The sequence below is a fragment of the Truncatella angustata genome, assembly GCF_020726525.1.
Source record: "Truncatella angustata strain MPI-SDFR-AT-0073 chromosome Unknown BKA67scaffold_11, whole genome shotgun sequence".
Lineage (NCBI taxonomy): Eukaryota > Fungi > Ascomycota > Sordariomycetes > Amphisphaeriales > Sporocadaceae > Truncatella > Truncatella angustata.
Window position 1 is genome coordinate 1,202,947 of NW_025763391.1, and position 18,494 is coordinate 1,221,440.

General features: G+C 49.5%; 8 protein-coding genes across 8 annotated transcripts; 5 read left to right on the forward strand and 3 right to left on the reverse strand.

Moving 5' to 3' along the window:
* Window positions 1–1,448: 1,448 nt before the first annotated feature.
* Window positions 1,449–1,945, forward strand: BKA67DRAFT_120069 (uncharacterized protein). The gene has a single exon (XM_046094941.1). It carries the CDS (start codon window positions 1,555–1,557, stop codon window positions 1,861–1,863), a length of 309 nt encoding a protein of 102 aa, XP_045952133.1. The 5' UTR covers window positions 1,449–1,554; the 3' UTR covers window positions 1,864–1,945.
* Window positions 1,946–2,620: 675 nt separating this feature from the next.
* On the forward strand, window positions 2,621–3,217 carry BKA67DRAFT_585848 (uncharacterized protein). The gene has a single exon (XM_046104220.1). The coding sequence runs from the start codon at window positions 2,811–2,813 to the stop codon at window positions 3,042–3,044; it is 234 nt and encodes a 77-aa protein (XP_045952134.1). The 5' UTR covers window positions 2,621–2,810; the 3' UTR covers window positions 3,045–3,217.
* A 2,076-nt stretch (window positions 3,218–5,293) lies between these two features.
* Window positions 5,294–5,582, reverse strand: BKA67DRAFT_503014 (ubiquitin family protein; the record flags this gene model as incomplete). The annotated part of the gene is made up of 2 exons (XM_046097095.1): window positions 5,294–5,353; window positions 5,406–5,582. Coding segments are annotated over 2 exons (237 nt in total), but the record flags the coding sequence as incomplete, so codon positions are not given.
* Window positions 5,583–6,136: 554 nt separating this feature from the next.
* On the forward strand, window positions 6,137–6,978 carry BKA67DRAFT_120342 (uncharacterized protein). Its single transcript, XM_046094942.1, has one exon. It carries the CDS (start codon window positions 6,327–6,329, stop codon window positions 6,756–6,758), a length of 432 nt encoding a protein of 143 aa, XP_045952136.1. The 5' UTR covers window positions 6,137–6,326; the 3' UTR covers window positions 6,759–6,978.
* A 1,240-nt stretch (window positions 6,979–8,218) lies between these two features.
* BKA67DRAFT_585865 (uncharacterized protein) lies at window positions 8,219–9,250 on the reverse strand. The gene is given in 7 exon segments (XM_046104221.1): window positions 8,219–8,316; window positions 8,368–8,476; window positions 8,567–8,611; window positions 8,665–8,721; window positions 8,885–9,016; window positions 9,073–9,152; window positions 9,171–9,250. The coding sequence occupies 4 exon segments, from the start codon at window positions 9,109–9,111 to the stop codon at window positions 8,567–8,569; spliced, it is 273 nt and encodes a 90-aa protein (XP_045952137.1). The 5' UTR covers window positions 9,112–9,152; window positions 9,171–9,250; the 3' UTR covers window positions 8,219–8,316; window positions 8,368–8,476.
* Window positions 9,251–9,475: 225 nt separating this feature from the next.
* Window positions 9,476–11,742, forward strand: BKA67DRAFT_595866 (cytochrome P450 71A23; the record flags this gene model as incomplete). Its single annotated transcript, XM_046105220.1, has 5 exons — window positions 9,476–9,654; window positions 10,141–10,337; window positions 10,398–10,964; window positions 11,072–11,328; window positions 11,383–11,742. 5 exons carry the CDS (start codon window positions 9,476–9,478, stop codon window positions 11,740–11,742), a joined length of 1,560 nt encoding a protein of 519 aa, XP_045952138.1.
* Window positions 11,743–13,943: 2,201 nt separating this feature from the next.
* BKA67DRAFT_670000 (uncharacterized protein) lies at window positions 13,944–14,510 on the forward strand (the record flags this gene model as incomplete). Its single annotated transcript, XM_046108666.1, has 2 exons — window positions 13,944–14,174; window positions 14,224–14,510. The coding sequence occupies 2 exons, from the start codon at window positions 13,944–13,946 to the stop codon at window positions 14,416–14,418; spliced, it is 426 nt and encodes a 141-aa protein (XP_045952139.1). The 3' UTR covers window positions 14,419–14,510.
* Window positions 14,511–15,169: 659 nt separating this feature from the next.
* Window positions 15,170–16,057, reverse strand: BKA67DRAFT_498003 (uncharacterized protein; the record flags this gene model as incomplete). Its single annotated transcript, XM_046097057.1, has 2 exons — window positions 15,170–15,673; window positions 15,743–16,057. Coding segments are annotated over 2 exons (819 nt in total), but the record flags the coding sequence as incomplete, so codon positions are not given.
* Between the last annotated feature and the right edge of the window lie 2,437 nt (window positions 16,058–18,494).

Here is an 18,494-nt window from a genome sequence, read left to right on the forward strand (position 1 = left end):
GCGACGTTGGGATTGACCAGCACTCCGATTGTGGCGTAGAAACCATTGATACTGGGAAGCCTGCTGGTACGAGATGCCTCATGGTGGGTGAATGGTGCGCTGCAGTTGCTGGAGCAAAAGATGCTTCGTCGTATTGAAAAGGGAAGATTGGACGTCCTGTGTAGTAACAGGACGGTCCATACAACAAGGAACGATCTCGTTGGTAGCTTTCCATGGTGATAACAGTCTACAACGTTCGGATTATCGATGGGGTCAAGCAGTTGTGTTAAGTGTCAGATTTTGGAAAGGACGGTCTGGAGTGCCATGCACGACGCAGTACGAGTGCGAGAACACTACTATTTATGATCACTCCAATACAGATCGGCACAACGTGATCGAATGGGTCTAATCTCGCGGACGAATTCTCGAAATCAACCCGACCGGGGACATTACGCAACCGCGGATATTATTCCATTCAGCATACTGTGGCTATGCCTCAAACTGCGCTTTTGCAGCCATGGTAGACAGGCCGGTAGTTGACGACGGCGGTTTCCCAGCCACACATACGATGAGCAGTCCGTGGAGAAGTCAGGTCTTGACTGAACCATACAGAGCAATATGATACAGCAAGCATCCTAGTATATGCCACCGTCTTCCTCCACCATATCCATCAGAGCTAGAGTCCCTGGTTGGGCAAGGCAGACGTGATATGAGTGTACATCTTCGCAGCCTGACTTTTTTTTCTAGCCATTTTTGAGCCTCAGCGCGACGGGGGCCTTCGGATGGGTGCTGTTTACACACAAAATGGAAAGCTTGATGCTTACAAAGCCCATCTGATATTATGATGGCCATCAGCGTAATCCAGTGGCACCTCATTCCTGGCTAACCGATAGATGAACAAGAGCTGATCGTATTTCTTTGGCAGATTGCTGTCTACCAGCTAGTTCAACTCAGATTATTGAAAGCATACCAGCAGGAAGTGTGGGCCATCGTTTCGTGCAAAAGAACAGAAGCCACGGCTTCCGGGGCAATTGTTTCTAGATTGCGGCGAAGCCCTGAGAGAGTTATGCATGCTGCGCGCAACTCGTAAGTCTATAAAAGGGAACCACTCCTTTCTCTTTTTCGTCTCCGGTTCTCAACACATGCTCTACCTGCTCCAGCATTTCTCAAGTCTGACATACGACAATAATACCTCCAAACTCTTTTACAACTTGTCCTGACAGAAAAGCTTAAACTCTGAAGACTGGCTCAAAACGCCCTGATCAATCGAGAATGGATCACACCCTAGCTACTTTGCTTCACTTGGCAGTAATCATGCTCCTCGCCTGCGACCTGTGGGCAAAGAAAATGTCGACCTCAGTTCGCCACCGCGCTCCCGGGGCTGCTGGCATCAGCTACAGGTACTTCTCCGGTGGGTCCGAATTGCGAAGGATCCTCGAGGGAGAAAGTGGTATACATCCAACTGTAAGTACATCTTAAAGGCTCCTATTACTCACAACGAACTAACGCATCTAGATTATATCCGATCATCAATTTGTGACGAAGACCGATGACTTCGTTCGCGAAGGTATCGAAATGCTGCCAGCTGTCATCACTATGGATCATTACGAGGCTGAGCGTGGGCAATTCTTAGTTTATACAGTGAAATCCCGTGCGCTTCTTGCTCATGTCGAAACACTTGATCAACATGAGACCGATCGGGTCGGTAAATCACTACCTTTCATAATCATTGTCATCAACGGTTTAGATAGTACAGAAGACGACTGCATCGATGAGGAAGATGTGAAGTCACTTGCCAGAAGAATCAAGGTCTCACGGGCTGGAGCGACTGGGGCACGACCATTTAAAGAATCCAAAATACGTCGTGTGCGAAGTCTTATCTAGATTACCAAGAATCTATTTCACTTGTACGTTTAAATAATATTCTATTGCTATGGGAGGTGTTATAGTATAGTTCGTAATGAAAGTCATCCCACGCGAAAGGCAAACTACAATGGAGAGACTCCAGCAAGCTCGCAAGTCACCAAGAGATGGTGATTGAACTGGTACTATTTTTGTATAATTCTTTCGGCCGAATGCTCAGCTGCTTCTTGAACTTTACCCACGGCCGTGAACGTTTCCACGGGAAGCTTAGTTGTGAATGATTCAATTATGGTTATCTCAATATGCAGTTGATCTGCGTCCCAATACCGGTATGCGTCTGAAGAACAAATTTCGGAGGAGCTTCGCAGTGACGGTGTTGCCAAAATCTTCCAAAACGAACTTTCTCTTCTATAAGCAACGCTAATCGTCAATATTTCTCTGACAGCGACAGGCGAGCGCGCCCATGGAGGCTGTGTGTGCAACTTGCCGGGCGCAAGAGCCCACCAGTACAAGACAAGAAGAGCGTTGTCACGAAGATCTGATATCGTCACTGGCAGTCCGTAGGCAGTCTGACTTAATGAGTGTCGGAAGGAATTCTGGATTGCCTTTTCTGTGTTATTTGACCAGCGTTTCGTTGTCAGCCTGCAACCTTGAACCAGCAAGTGGTGGGACATCTTTGAAAGTGATATGCTGCAAAAGACCTGATTCAGGTTTCTGTAAACTGAACTGTGCACCCTAGCGTGATAGCGCCATTCGCTAGGACTCCAGTGGTGTCAAATGTCACTCGATCGCAGATGCAATTGCATAGATCTATTATTATTAGTCTTTTGAAAGAAATACGTTTCGCAGTTATCTTTATTTCTTACTATTGCCAAGTAATAATTGCGATTGCAGACGAAGATTGCATATATGCTCCACTGATTGCTGCTCAATGCTTCTAGCATCTACCATGTTGGCTGCTTCTAACAATGGAACGTTCGGCTACACACCACTTTCCCACTTCATCAACACCGTTTTACGTGGTGCTGCCCTCTGCTCCTCCAATCGCCTCTTTTCAAATCCTACGCTGCTTCAAATGTGCAAAATTGGTGGAAGCAACTTCTACAGATGACCTTGAATCCCTGGGAATGGTCCAGATAGGGTACAATCTTCACTACTGTAGAAGATGTGCTGATATGGTTGGTTATACGTCATTATCTTAGTTAGTGGAGGTGGGTAGAGGACTTTTGCTCAACGATGGTAACTAAAGCTCGTCGCTGCAGTTCACCCAGTGCGTGAGAGAACAAGTGCTCTGTCTGGAGGATCAACGGGTATTAGCTTTGGTAGAAACAGTATGAAAACGGCTATCAATTCATTCACCCCAGTTGGCTTGATGCACATTTAATCCCTCGTTTGTGATCAGTTCGTGCGCTGGCCTAGATAGTGTTGCTCATACCATGGCCAAGCCCGGTGACATAGATCGACTATCTAACGTCCTTCTCTGGTAAAGCTGTCTCACGAACCGACTACATCCAGTAAGGATAGGATTTGCGAGATCGTACAAAGCAAAGGTGACGGAAATAATCTGAAGTAATATTAGGAAATCCAGGTTCTGGAAAGAAGTTCACTCACCAAGAGCTGTTCGCTTGTCGTTTGAGTCGCCGAAGCCACCATGTTGACTCCAAAAGCGGCAATACGGAGGATGCAGTGGCTAATCGTTGGCGTTCTATTTTGTAAGCTAACCCATGCTATTCGTAACCATTCCCATGCCATCCAGAAACGGAAGAGAGATGTGGACACTTGATAAAGAACACGGTGCCAAGGGATGAGGAGGGCCTCGAGGCCTACTGCAGCAATGAAGCATAGAATCGATGTTGCAAATACAACCCCCAATGGTGCAGGCGAAAATGATCTCTGGCCCATACTGTAGCTCCCAGCCACAACCAAGGTCTTTTCTCAAGTCAGCGGGCTCTGACCGAGATCGGTGGTAACATACTCACTTCTTGAAGCATACTCCACAACGGAACAGTATGTAGCAGATAACTTAGCCATGCTTCATCTTGGGTCCACGAGAGGATGACAAAGACGAATCCGGTGGAGATTCCCAGGAAAGAGCCTGAAAAGACAAGTACCACATATATGCGCCAATATATAATACGCATAGTCAACGGTGGCTGTTCGACTCGACGTGGCCGGTTTGCGTATGTGTTGAAACAAATCCATAAACTCAAAACTGCCTCGATCAGGAAAGTGATATAAGCAGCAGCCGTTTGGTATGGGATAGACGTTATGGCCATAGTTGCAACGCGTCGGTAGCTATTGGAAGTAACCCTCTTTGTTGAACATTGCAAGACTGTGCCCAACTTGCGGGTTTATACAAGTATATTCTGGCGGTGGCGGGCATTTAATGTCTCCGTCTGGAGTATATCATTCTTCTGAGTTGCTCCGTTCCATAGCTCACTGTTCTATTATCCTCTATGCCCTTGAATCATTTTGCTGGTGAGTGATGTCCTGCGAATGGTGAAAATTCTTCGAGCACAGTATTGTTAGGCGCTGGGTTATATAGCTATACTAATACTCCTACATACTTGGTATCATCTCATCTGACGCCGTTAATGTAACGCTACATATTGCATTGCTGAAGCGGCGTTGAGTTTGCTGAGGATATCGGAGGAAATGAGATCTCAAAGATGTACTGACTGAAAACGCATACCAATTACAACCCTACATACCCAGTCCAGCGGCTGTATTCATATACTTTGAACTATCGGTCATGTCTACCCCATTGACATATTTTAGGATGCGGAGGCAGTAGCCGGCATAGATCATCTACGACGGATTCATATGAAAGGTCAACTTCCACCTCAGCAGATATATGTAAGCGCCGTAGTACAGCATATGTTTATACTGCTATTGATCAATTACCACTGCTATACCTCCAGTATTATCGTACTCCTCAGCTGTAGCTTTCACAGTGTTCAATCATCTTGATGTTCCAGGCAATCTTATCGTGTTGATAGAACTGCAAGGCTTTCTCACAGAGCTGTAGTAGTTCATCGGTGCTAAAGCCGGACTACTGAGCCGTCGTGCTGGACACGATGCTCCTCCCATATGATGCAGTTCACGAGACGTTGAAGATACCAAAAATGCTTGCTTGTAGGCAAAATGGAATTTATTGACTGATTGATTGTATTTAACGTGGAAGCGTCTTTATTAAGGTAAACCACGTATTGGAGGCATCAACATCTCTTTATATTCTGGCGCGCGTATTAATCTTCCTGAAGACCTGGAGGTGTGTGAGGCACGGCAACTGGTTCTTCCCTGAAAGAATCACGTCTCTGCGTGACCGGTTTAGGAGGGTTATGCACTCATTAAAGTTTGGGCCTGGGAGAATGCAATAGTACTTTGGATCATCCACAAGTTCGACAGAGACCGGGTGCTCCAACTCAAGCCTGCAATAGTATGAATGGGCATAGAAACCCCTAATCTGCTCCTGGTGGACCGACAGAGAATCACCATCAATTATTCCGAGCTGAGAAGGCAAGTATTCGCATATGGGCGAGGAAGAGACAACAGCGTCTTACACTATCGGGACTATCAGTCGGTTGAACACGTTGTCCTTCAAATAAGAACCGAACCACGTTGATATTCTTGCCCTGACGTTCACAGAACGCTTGCATAACGCTATCTAGCGGAGTGGACTTCCTTATCCTGAACAGAATATCATTGTTACTGTCGGTGACCCTGATGCCTAGCTGATCCTCGCCAGTGGATTTTCTAGCATGGTTTCCGCGTGCCATTCTGATGGAATGAGTAAGCAGCAACGGCTCATCGTCTGTTTCAAGAAGAATGCACGCAGACGAAGGGAAGAGAGACAAGGCGAGACGTTAAAAGAAATTGGGGGAATGACTGGCTCGATCGGACAAACAGTCACAGGCAGCAGCGATGGCAAAACAGCTGTGCGGACCGTGTCGACTTCGGGCGATCCTCAGCAGGTATACTTTTGTATAGGGTGGCTGGGTATTGTTGTTGTGGTCGGGTTTTGCTCAGACAGTATTCTGGTCTCCAGCAAGTGGGACTGTTCTCTTCGGGTCGATCAGTCTAGAGAGCACAACCAGCAATAGACCTCATTCAGCGAGCACTGTGCACCTCGCGACCTTTTCCGCTCTTCGGCAGTAAAGTGTTGCACCACAGCTGACGACCAGAACAGGACCTACACCAAAAGTGTCAGCATCTGTCCAGCATACATTTGTAGACGCCTACCATGGCAAAATACCAAGGAAAGAACGGGTCCAATCCGTACCTCCCTCCCTGTGGAACCGTTCTGCACTTCATGACTTTTTCTGCTCTTATGACCCACTTGAAAGTGCTGACCCACAGTTGACAACCAGAACAGGACCTACGCCAAAAGTGTCCGCACTTGTCCAACATACACTTCCAGACATCTACTGTATCCCGACGGCAAAACAAAGAGCAAAACGATCCAAATCAGAACCTTCTTTCGTATGGAACCTTCTAGGAGCTGCGCCATTTCTGCAAGACCCACAGGAAATGAATATATAAACTCGTCGTTCTGCTCGACAAACTCAACCTCCTTCTTATTCCTTTCTCCTCATCACCATCACCACCTTCACCACCGTCACTACCTTCACTGCCTTCACTACCTTCACCCACCTTCACCCACCTTCACCCGCCTTCACCCACCTTCACCCACCTTCACTACCTTCACCCACCTTCACCCACCTTCACCCGCCTTCACCCACCTTCACCCACCTTCACTACCTTCACCCACCTTCACCCACCTTCACCCGCCTTCACCCACCTTCACCCGCCTTCACCCACCTTCACCCACCCTCATCACCCTCATCACCTCCGCGTGTTCCATCTCGCTGTGCTTTGTGCCTGCAGATGTTGTGTCTCGACGCTTTCAGAGCTGATAGTCAACCCCCGCCTCGGGTCTCCTTACTACACCACCTACCATTTGCAGGCTCCCCGTGGACTTGAAGACGACCCGACTGGCAAGTGTCTCTGTACTAGCGGGTAAAGGTGATCCTGCGAGCGAAGCCGTCCGAGGCCATCCACAGTCCGGACATGCCATCTGGGAGGCTCGTGAAGCCTGCAGATGGACCCCACCTGACAAGTGCCTCTGTGCCAGCAGGTGAAGCTCGTTGCGAATGCCCCGGGGTAGTGACCTGCGGTGATGCCCCTGGGTAGTGCCTTTGGGCGACCGACAAGTCGAGATCCGTCTGCCAGAGCTGTGTGTAGTTGCACGTGGCCGCAGACGATGCCACCTGGAAAGTGCCGTGAGCCTAGCAGGTGATGGATTAGTCCCTCTCCCGCAGCATCCTATGTCTTAGGTGCCTGTGACGGCCGCAGATGTCCATCCCTGCGTGTCAGATAGTGAACATGTCACTGCCGCCTATCTGCGGTGCTGGATACAGATCTGTATTTTTAATGAAGACGGCTGGGAGAGAGCATAAACTAGTAGATAGTGTGCTTGTGGGTGGTATTGTCCGGTTACATCAATACATATACATATCTCCTAAATTGCCTACAGGTGATGTTCCTCGCCAGCGCCTTCGGGCCCTGCGAGCGAAGCCGTCCGAGACTTTGACTAGTCCGGACGTGTCATCTGGAGGTTCTCTGAGCCTACAGATGACCCCCACCTGGAAGTGCTTGGAGCCTACAGGTGATGTTCCTCGTCAGCGCCTTCGGGCCCTGCGAGTGAAGCCTTCTGCAAGAGCTTCGCGTCTGCAGTCGTGCCGTTTGCAAGTTATACGAGCTTGCAGATGACCCCACCTGGGGGGGCCTTGGTGCCCTGCCGGTGATGTTCCTCGCCAGCACCTTCCGGTCCTGCGAGCGAAGCCGTCCGAGACTTTGACTAGTCCGGACGTGTCATCTGGAGGTTCTCCGAGCCTACAGATGGACCCCACCTGGGAGTGCCTTCGTGCCAGCCGGTGAAGTTCCTTGCGGCTGCCCCTCGGGCAGCCAGCGAGTGGAAGCCGTTTGCAAGTGCCTCGAGCCTACAAACGATGCCACCTGGAAGTGCCTCGAGCCTACAGCTGATGGATTACTCCTTTCCCGCAGGCGTCCTATCTCCTTAGGTTCCTGCGGGGGTCGCAGATGTCCATCCCTGTGTACCGGCCAGCGAAGACGGCCTCTGCAACCTGTACGTGGTGCTGGCTACGAACCTGTTCGTCTTGACTGAGATCTTCGGTCGAGATTGAGCAGAGCCAATGCAGAGACGCGACTGTACCTAGTTTATCTGTCGGAAAGACCATTATCTAGTTGCATGAACAAATTCATTACTTGACATAAATTGCATGAACAAATCCATACCGTCACGTAAACTGCAAATGAAGCAAATATACAGCGACAAATGCTAAACGATAGTTCTTTGCGCGAATGACCTACGAGGAATGTAGTCTTTCTGGCTGCTCAAGTCAGGCCGAGCTGTCGTTGAACGCTTGCGTTCGCGCTAAGAAAACGTGCTTGCTTGCTCCGAATCAGCCAAGAAAGATGAAGAGTGGGAAAGGGAAACCTGACTTGCTCAAAATCTCGTGTCTATGCGTCTCCATGATGAAAGAACAGTGGTCTCGTGAGTACTGCACGAGAAAAGTAGGCTCAGAAACAGGACTCATGCCATGCCGGGCTACTTTAAGTGAGGTGATCAATTCTGCATCTGGCCAGAGGGTGCGGACACAGCACGTTCGCGATCGAGACAAAAGTGGACCCTGGAGCTTGATCATGGACTGGACTGGACACCAGCACCAGTCCCAGCTGGCAGGTCCTGAAGTGAACAAGCCGCCGCGATGAGGTCCATTGTGCTGAAAAAGGACGTACCCGTTTCATGACCCTCATCGGCAGCCTTCGTCCACGAGGCCATTTCCTGTCTTGTTTCTTTGTCGTGAGCGCATGTTGTCAACGAATGAATGGCATCGACTTGCAGAAGGGGCCTCAGTCTCAACCACATGAAAGGACACACATACGTCATCCTGTTGTAACGTAGCGCAATTTGGACAATCGAGCACACACAAATGGTTGCGAATGGATGAATACGGACCGTAGTCGATTCTGATGGCGTGGATGTCCTAGGATCAATTTGGGCTCCTGTTCGGACAAGAGTTCGGTTTGGTTCCCGCTCCAGATGTCGACCAGAACAGCAAGCGGCTCTTCCACTTCGCACGCTAGCAGGCTTTGAAGTGCACAACCCACAACCCAAAGTGGTTTTTGGCCCCAACAACTAGAAACAGCCAGCCTCATTGAAGTGTGCTGGCACACGCACGTCATCCTGTAACGTAATGCTATCTGGACAATTGACAATCGAGGGTCAATTGACAATCGATGGTGCACAACTGGTTGCGAATGGATCAATGACCGTAGTAGTCGTGTTCGTCGCGTTTGGGACCAGTCTTGTTACTCGATAGTGTGGATCGAATGAGGATTCTTATTTAGACAAGGGTGTCCGTTTGGTTCCCGCCTCCAAATGCCGACCAGGGCAGTAGTAAGTAGTGGGTGGCTCTTTCAATCCCCGCGCTAGCACTGGGTCTGAGGGTCAATTCAGTGCAAGACCAAAAAGGTGGTTTTTGACAAGCTGTCCCAAACCGACCATGCCTAATACGGCTTTCTTTTGCATCGCGTTGCATGTACCTGCATGACAAGGTCGCTAGCTTGCAGTATTTTGCAAGAACCCAGCCATCGTGACGCGGACCGCGCTGCTAGTCAAGTGTCCTTCATTCCCCACCAGAACGACTTGTCCTGTGTTGTGTTGTATTGGTTTCGGTCAGTCCACTTCGTATTCACAGCAGATCTATCACCAGGATCTATCACCAGGTGAGACTCGCCTGCACCGTTTTGGGATGACGCCTTCGTAGGACATTACGCGACATGCAATTGAGCAGTGGCAGACTGCAAGCTTCGAAGCAAGGGAATGCATAAGATGGACACACACAATGTCAATACAAAGAGATCGTGCCTAGCGAGTTTGCCGTGGTTCAGTCCCATATTGACCATTAGATCGTGAATGAGGAGGATACCTGATTCGGGACGAAGTTACATACAATGGCAGAGCAGTTGCATGAGCTCATGGCTTCCCTGTTCAAAAAAGTACGACAATCGCTGAACCCCGTTCCTATCTCCTAATACTTCGCATGTTACTGGTGGGTTCGAGAGCACAGGTCTCGCCAGCTGGTTTTCTTTTCTGTTTCCCTTCCTCCCAAAGATTTGGGGAAGGAAACGGAAAAGAAAATGAATGTGACCTGTAGCTTTCATGACTGGTCCTTGAGTTGTGACAGGACCGAGGTATCATGGCGTTCTTAGCATAAGCAACTTTGCCCTACTTGGGTTGGCATATGTCTTGTTCAAGATCGTATACCAAATAGTATACTACCGCTTTTTGAGTCCGTTAGCCCAATTCCCTGGGCCGTTCCGGGAGAGCGTCACGAGACTGTGGATCGCATACCACAACGTGAAAGCCGACGAGCCTGAGGCTGTGCGAGAGCTGCACCAGGAACATGGTAGAAGATGATATACGCGATGAGAGCACAGACACAGCATCATGCTAACGGCCCGTACAGGACCCATCATTCGCATCACGCCCACGATGCTCATCGTGAGCGACGCGACCAAGCTGCCCGAGATCTACAGCTGCAATGCGAACAAATCGAAGCACTACATCACGGGCAGCTTTGGCGACACCGAGTCGTTGTTCAACATGCAGGACCACAAGGTCCACGCCCAATTCCGAAACATCGCGGCGAGCCCTTACGCTTTCTCGAACATTAAGAGGATGGAGCCGCTCATCGACGCCAACATCGAAAAGTGGATTGGCAAGCTTGAAACTCTTTTTGCAAAGGACGGGAAGCCGTTCGACTTCTCGCCATGGGCTGTGTACATGGCGTATGATATCAGTTCCGAGGTCGGATTCGGTGCGCCATTTGGATTCATCGAGCAAGCCAAGGACGTCGAGGGTCTTATACAGGGTTTCCACGATGGACTAGTGCCTTTCGGTCTTATGGCTCGATTGGATCCTTTCACCAACTGGGTCAAGGGCACTTTTCTAGGCAAACATCTAGTCGCTTCTCCTGAACAGGAATCTGGTATCGGCACGTTGATGTGCTTCCGTGATAGGCTCATTAAGCAGCGTTAAGAGGACATCGAAGCCGGTAAGAATGATGGCCAAATCGACCTGCTTCAAGTGTAAGTCAACCAGCGTCGGATCCAATTTAGATTTGGCAGAAGCTCATCAAAGACAGGGTTCATCGAAGCCGAGATGACAATGGGGAGCCGTTAGACCTTAAATACATTAAAGCTGAGATTCTGCTGGTACTCCTAGCAGGAACAGACACGACCGGTACAGCTTTTCAAGCGTTCATGAAACAAGTCATGTCTCGACCCAACGTCTATGAGAAGATGATGGCTGAGATCGATGGCGCGACACGAGCCAAGAAGCTCTCGCTATGCCGCAATACGACGAAGTCCTGGAACATTACCATTATTACATCGCATGTGTCCGCGAAGCGATGCGACTGAACCCCTCCGCCCCCAACACTGGCAACCAAGGGCGGCCTAGAGCTCTTCGGCATGTTCGTGCCTGAGGGTACTGAGCTTACATGCAACCCGTGGATCGTACACCGGGACACCAACATCTATGGTGCTGACGCGGACGAGTACAAGCCTGAGCGCTGGCTGGATGCAGAGCAGGCCAAGCTATATAACAAGTACTCGATGGCGTTTGGCTATGGTGCGAGGGCTTGTCTGGGCAAGGATATTGTGAGTATGGAGCTGTACAAGGGACCGTTGCAGTTTTCCCGTGCTTTCAGGCCGAACATGGTCAAGCCAGGAACATATGTGTATAAGGGTGGAATCTCATATTTTGAGAAGATGGATATCTCCATCGAGCGGAGAGCAACAGTCATATAGATCAAGTTTATAGCTGTATATTCTAGCTCTTATATTTGATCTATCGCTGGCGAATAAATATCATTCGAACACATCAGGGCTTGGGTGGTTGAGTTGGATTGCCCGATTAGAGCTTAATCCTCCAAGAAGCCAGGGAAAAGATACCGGGCGGCTTCCAGCGCCTTCTCGCTTCGCCCCTCGGGCTTTGTGCACAAAGACACAGCGCCCTTGCTCTGTCCTTCCCAGTGCTTGGCAGTAACCAAATCGCCGTTCTCCTATAGCGAGTCAAGGCCAAACCATACATGCCCTCAATTTGCAGTTGATTGAGCGCAGACAACGGCTCGTGGATTAGGAAACAACCAAGGCCATACTAGCCCGGTATTATTTCTTTCATGGACGACCTCGCTTCCACTGTATGGCATGTTGACAAAAATAGAGTTTGTGTGGGTGTCTTCCTGATTCGTCTCCTACATTAGCCTCAAATAGTGTCGGAATGGCGTCGCGCTGCGTGCATATTGATGGTCAATGTTTCGTGTAGGACCTCATTGTTCCAGCAGCAATGTCTTCTTACAGGTCCCAAGAATTAGAATCTCCAGCGCAGGGTTTAGCGTGAGAATAGGGTTACGATTGTCTGATTCCAGCCATCAGCGAAGGCAAATCAATATAATGATTGTCGGGAGATCATGCCAATCAGGACATTGCCTTGCGCTGCGATCTTCGTGATTTCTTGTACATGTTCACATGCAATATTCTGATTGATTGTGAACACTGCCACGGTGCAGCTTGAGTAACATTATGATTCTAACTTACATAAAAGAACAATTTCAAACTTTTAGTTTCTATGGGATTCAATGCCCAATGGACTTGAAACCATTATCGCGGCCGAAAACGGGTATTTGGACAGGTAAATAAAGCGGTCAAACTTTATTGAGAATTGACTGCAGATAGTAGCACTGATCCGGGATGCTGCTGCGTCAGGGCGAATAGCTAGCCGTGGTGATGCAAGACCCGAGGTGCACCTGGTTAAAGTCTTTGCCATTTGGGAATTTATATTGTGACGCGTTCAGACGCTGCATTTAACAACGTAACATGCCTCCCGTCAGGCCGCCCTACCAGTTGCTGCTTTATTATCGATAAAGATGGTTGATCCAGACGCTGTAGTTCAGCACAACCCCGTTCCGAAACCCAAATGGGTCATTGTGGCCACCTCGGTCGACATCGTAGGTGTCTCATCCTTGTTTGCATAGTAGAACTTGTTACCCTAAGTAATTTGTATTAGAGGATAGAGACGAAGGCAGAACAAGTTCCTCTTGGAAATACGTCAGTCGTAACTTCGACTGCCCGTAAACAACAGAGCAGTTCGATGCTGCCCCTGTATGTGCCACCATTCTCTGAAGCCATCGGACGTAATCTATTGACTTCTGCTTTAGACTTTATTCCGCCCGACCCGGGGCCCTGTTCCCTCCGACTTCGTTACTATGGCGACCTCGAGACCCAGAATCCGTGATTGATTTCAGCCTTGCACCATCTAGATTAAAGGCACGGGCTCAGGTTCTATTATTTGCGGTAATAGGTTTGCTTGTATCGTTTGCTTATATGGTGCACGGTCTGTGATCTCTCGACCCTCGGCCGTAGAGTTCCCAACACATCGCGACATAAGCAACCTGTTTCGTATTTCTTTTGACAGAGTTGCCGCCTCATCACAAATACTAAACTCCGACTCAACTCGTCAATCTATTGCTATTGTAATCCGCAATTTCCCCAATCGCCAACTACAAATCTAAACTCTTTGTCTGCAGAGAACTGCATTGGAGCTGATATCTCTTTTTTGATGGAGGATCCAGGAAAAAGCTTCACAACGATCTGCTTTTACTCCGGTGCTTTTGTTTTAGGCCACTTCGCCATGGTCAGCAAAGTAGCATCATAATCCATCACAATAGCAACCACTCGCCGTACACTACCAAATGGCTCACAGTCGAGAAAAATGTAAAGTGGAGATCACTCAAGCGACCGGGACATTAGGTGCTATCAACACCATCCATGCTTTAAAAAATCACGTGTACTCTGCCTAATGAGGTTGATGTTAAGCCACTGAAATCTCGTCGAAGAATAAAAGAGTAATAGTTTCTATTCTTGCAAAGCACGCGCTCGTAAAGAAAAAGAAAAAAAAGGTCACATTCCGAGGTATATAGTAATCTTGACACAGATTTATAGAACTCAAAATGTCGGAAGAAGTAGACATGGATCTTGGCTTTACGTACGATGTTATGACCTCTGCTTACAATGTTATGGTACTGAAAGACTGCATCCGAACACAAGCATTCTCTATTAAGGGAACAAAGAAACTTGAAGCCTATGTAGAGACTGTCCGGAATTACTGGACTACTTCCACCGGAGTGTGGAAAAGGGAACACCAAGCAGTAGATACCGCCACAATCAGTACTGCAACACAGGTATGTGTTATATTATTTTAACATTGCCTAAAGACTCATTCATCTCCAGTTCATCTACAGGCCCTTAAAGGAAGAGCTTGTTCTTCTCCTTGAGAAGCGGCACAGGAGATATGCGAACGAAAATCCTCTCTCCTGCTACGCTGAACAGGTTTGGGGACAAGAGCGCTACGTATATCAAAGGCCGTCCACGAGAGTAAACGACTGGAGACTGTTCTTGTCCAATGTTTTCAGCATGTCAATATGACCTCGAGGTTGGGTTGGGTTAGGTTGGCCGGAGCATTGAATACGAATAATACGGTAACGACTACTTAGCATATTTGTTTCGATTGTATCCGCCAGGATGATAGACTGGCGGTTGACTATCTTACATTTATTGCATGTTTGTAACGAGAAAGAATCCGTTGTCAATCTTGCCGCCAGAGTCGTTTTCATCGCTAACTTCGTATAGCCTCTTATCAATGCTCTCATCCCTCCGACCTCTAGCGTCTCTGTAAATTGCTAAAAGTTTATTCATTTGCAGCCATCACCGTACATCATAGCCCTAGCGGCTAGCCTGGTGCCCTTCAAGTAACAACGATGTCACCACCTCTACAGCTCTCGACCATTTTAGAAAGACGTCAAGGCGCGGAGCATTCTGGTCATCATGACCGAATATAGCGGACTTATGGTTGAAGGCTCAGGTTTTGGACTGTTAGGGAACGGGACGAGACCTAACTTCCTCAGGCTACCAGACCCCGCTACAACCCGTGTAGAGATCCGTTATCCAAGCTATTACCCGAGTTTGTAAGCTCTTTATTGTCCGCCTCCGTCTCCACAACGACCGTCGTGACGGTAGTCATCTGAATCTCATTCATGCCAGCACCTCTCAGCGATTGTTGACTTATACTGTGAGGATTTTTAGGCCAACCCTCACCTCGACTGTTTGAGCTTCCGTTACTGCGATCACCACTAATCCTCTGCCATCCACGATGGCCACGCCACCTCTCTTGGGTTGCGTTCTTATTACTCCCCGAAGGACCTTGAACCCAAATTATGTTCCCGTAACTTCTCTCGTGCGGCGTCCTCATGAATATGAATTTATCCAGCCCGGTGTCTACAGAGTCCGGCGAAGCGGCGAAGATAATCGGGCTTCGGGTATACGAGAACAGGAGGACGTCCAACCAGCCGTTCGACGCCATCATCGACCCAGCGAAGCAGAAGTAGCCCACACCCAGGTCTCTTCCCGCCATGGTTAAGACGCGGCCCATGGCCAGGGGTATGGTGCATAGGACATATATGATGGGATATATCAGAAAACCTGGTTGAGTGCCACTAACCGGGGACGTCCTCGCATCGTACTTTACGGAGCATGAGGCGTAGCTGTTGCGGGACGCTATCCTCCTCTGCTGTAAGGAGAAGAATATCAGGATATAGAGGCAGCTAGTTAATGTTAGAGATAGGAAGATCCAGAAGTAGTGTAGCCACAATCGAATATTTCGGTATTCGACGTTTACCCAACACTGTGAGGTACGGTTAGGAAATATCCACATACAATTGGTACACCTCGAATGCAAGCTGTTTATGCTTACCCAGGCGACAGCTCTAACGCAGAGACCCCCAGTGCCTCGTCCGTTATCAGTAATCAGGATCCCCATTAGAGCCATTGCGTAGACAAAGGTCCATAGACATGCGATGGTAAGATACAACACCCATTGTGGTGGTTTATACCCTCTTATGACTGTGAGATATGTGTATACTGCGATCGCGGAAATGAAGCAACTGGCTGCCAAGTCACCAACGGAGACGAAATACCCTTGAGCCCAGCATGTCGACGTCCCCACGAAGATGCCATTTGACCCGACCCAAGATGCATTGACCAGGAAAGCTATAGATTGTTGCAGCTCTTCACTATGCCCAACCGAGGCCACAGCTTTTGAGAGTCTGGTGTTCTTACAAGGCCTTGGAGAAAGGATATCACGAAAACGGATTGCCAATGGGAAGGATCTCGAATACTTTCAGCACATTAGTGTGGAGGATCCGGTACGGTCGATTGTCAAGTATCTCGTATCTATAGACGAGGTCAGGGCAGCTTTTGGTCTTGGGGATGGTATTGTATTTGAGAACCATCCGAATAACTGTAGAAACTGTCATACAACTATCTGATCTGAAATGCATAGTTATGTGAATACTATGCTTATATAACGAGAGTTCATTCCCATTAAAGGTGCCGGGTACTAATCCTTAATACACTTGTTTGCTCCCATATTATTGAATTCAATCGGTTATAACTTCAATAACGCATCTGTTACGAACGAGGTCTACAGGTAGGCCGCAGGACCCCACATAAGTAACAGCCGGCAGAGTGCCAGACGGCTGGCCTCTGACAAGACAAGGTCACGTGAGGATCACGGGATCACCCAGCCTTGGCGTGAGCCTATAGTGATTCATGCAGGGGATCACCCACAGACAAAGGGGATCACTGGTGAGCCAACCGTGATCCAAGGTGATCTAACTAACATCAGTAGTAGTAGCTGTATTTAACGTCGTGGCAGGCTCGTATAACGAGGCCCGCGGGCCTCCCTTGGGGCACTTGACGTGCTAGGCTAGAGTCTATGGTATGCTACTTGGGAGCCTCTATCTGCAGTCGACTTCCTTAGCCCCCTTTTCACCGACCTCGTCTATCTAGCAGCTTCTCCGCCTTATGACTTGTGTTCTCCGTTCCTTCTGTCCTCGCCGGTTAGGGCAGCGTGGCCCGGTTGTTCTGCGCAGGCAGGACCTGCAGACAATGGCTATAGGCTATCGGCTAGGCATTGTTGTTTCCTAGCCTATATAAGTGCCTATTGCCCCGGTTTTACCGAGGGCATATCTCGCTGTAAAACTGTGTTACGTCGAGTAGTGTTTTAAAGGCTTCCGGGGTCTTCATAATCCATCCCCAGTACCTCATATGGTCTCTCTGGGTTATAAGCTCCGGGGCCGGCGGTGTCCTTGGGGGTTCCCCGTCTTCTACCCGCACCGGTGGCCTCGGCCAGTCCTCTATCGTCTTCTTCGCTTCTACGCAAAAGACGATGTGCTCTACCGTTTTTAGATGTCGGCAGGAACATCGTAGTTCGGCATACTTGTGGTCGAACTTTCTGTGGTACCAGGCAAAGTCTCCGTGGCCCGACCTCATTGCCAGATACCTGTGCAGCCCTCTTCTTGTCAGGCTCTTCAGCTCTTCTGGTGGCTTCCCGGGCGTGTACCCGAAGCCGATCGACTTATAACGCTTTGGCTGGTACGCTTCCTTCTCCCACCAGTCATCTGCTTGGTCCCGGATCGCCTTTCTTGCAATCGCTTTGATTCCCGACGAGGACGTTTCCGACTTGTCGTCGTATGGTCCCAATTTTGTTCCGCTTTTGGCTAGCTTGTCGGCGGCCTCGTTACCCTCGATGTCAGTATGCCCTGGGCACCATCTTGTCTTGACTTCGTGTCGCTCTGCTAGTGCGTGTATCCTTCGGAACACGTGCTGCGACGATATTGATACATCTTTCTGAATACACCACAGCACCGCCGTGTTGTCGATACAGAGCCAGATTGTCGCCGTCCGGTCGATGTCTAGTGCGCGCTCTAGCCCCCTCAGGGCTCCATACGCCTCTGCGTCGAATACCTGATTGCCGTCTGCTATCGAGGCTTGGGCTGTTGCCACCGCCTCTCCTGCTTGGTATATTGCGTAGCCGTAGCCTATGCCATCTTTCGTCCTAGACCCGTCTGAGTAGACGAGGAGCTCGTGGGCGCCTCTCTCTTTCGCCCAAGCCTCGAAGTCCTTGGCCGCATCTTCCTTGGGGATCCCCATGGTGGGCTCCCGTCTCGATCCCGGGCTGTACCTGGGTGCGTACAGCACTGGCCGCCTAATGTGAGGCAGGAGCCGGGCTGTCCGCTGCAATTTCGTCCTAAGTCTCTGGTATTCCCCGCTGCCCCTGCCTCTGTGGTTAAGCCTCGGTTCAATCCTTGGCGCGAGCGGGTGTGTTCCGTCTACCGTCCGTAGTCTGTAGGCAAATTGATATCGTCCCTGGTCTAGGGCCATCTGGGCCGTAGGCAGCCCGCTATCTCGGAATAGAGTGTCGATCGGCGTGGTCGCCCAGACCGGGAGAGTTGCCTTCGCTGCCAGTTTAAAGACCCTTTCCATCGCCTTAACGTGGGTCCCTATTCTGGCGCGCACTTCATTCATTTTCCCGTCCGCCTTCTGTTGTGCTACGTTCTTTGCCAGTGACGTTCTGCCTCCGTACCACACTTCCGCCCCGTAAAGGGCCGCCGGGAGGACACATGCCAACGTGGCCTTGGCGATCGAGGCCGCTGGCGGCCCGT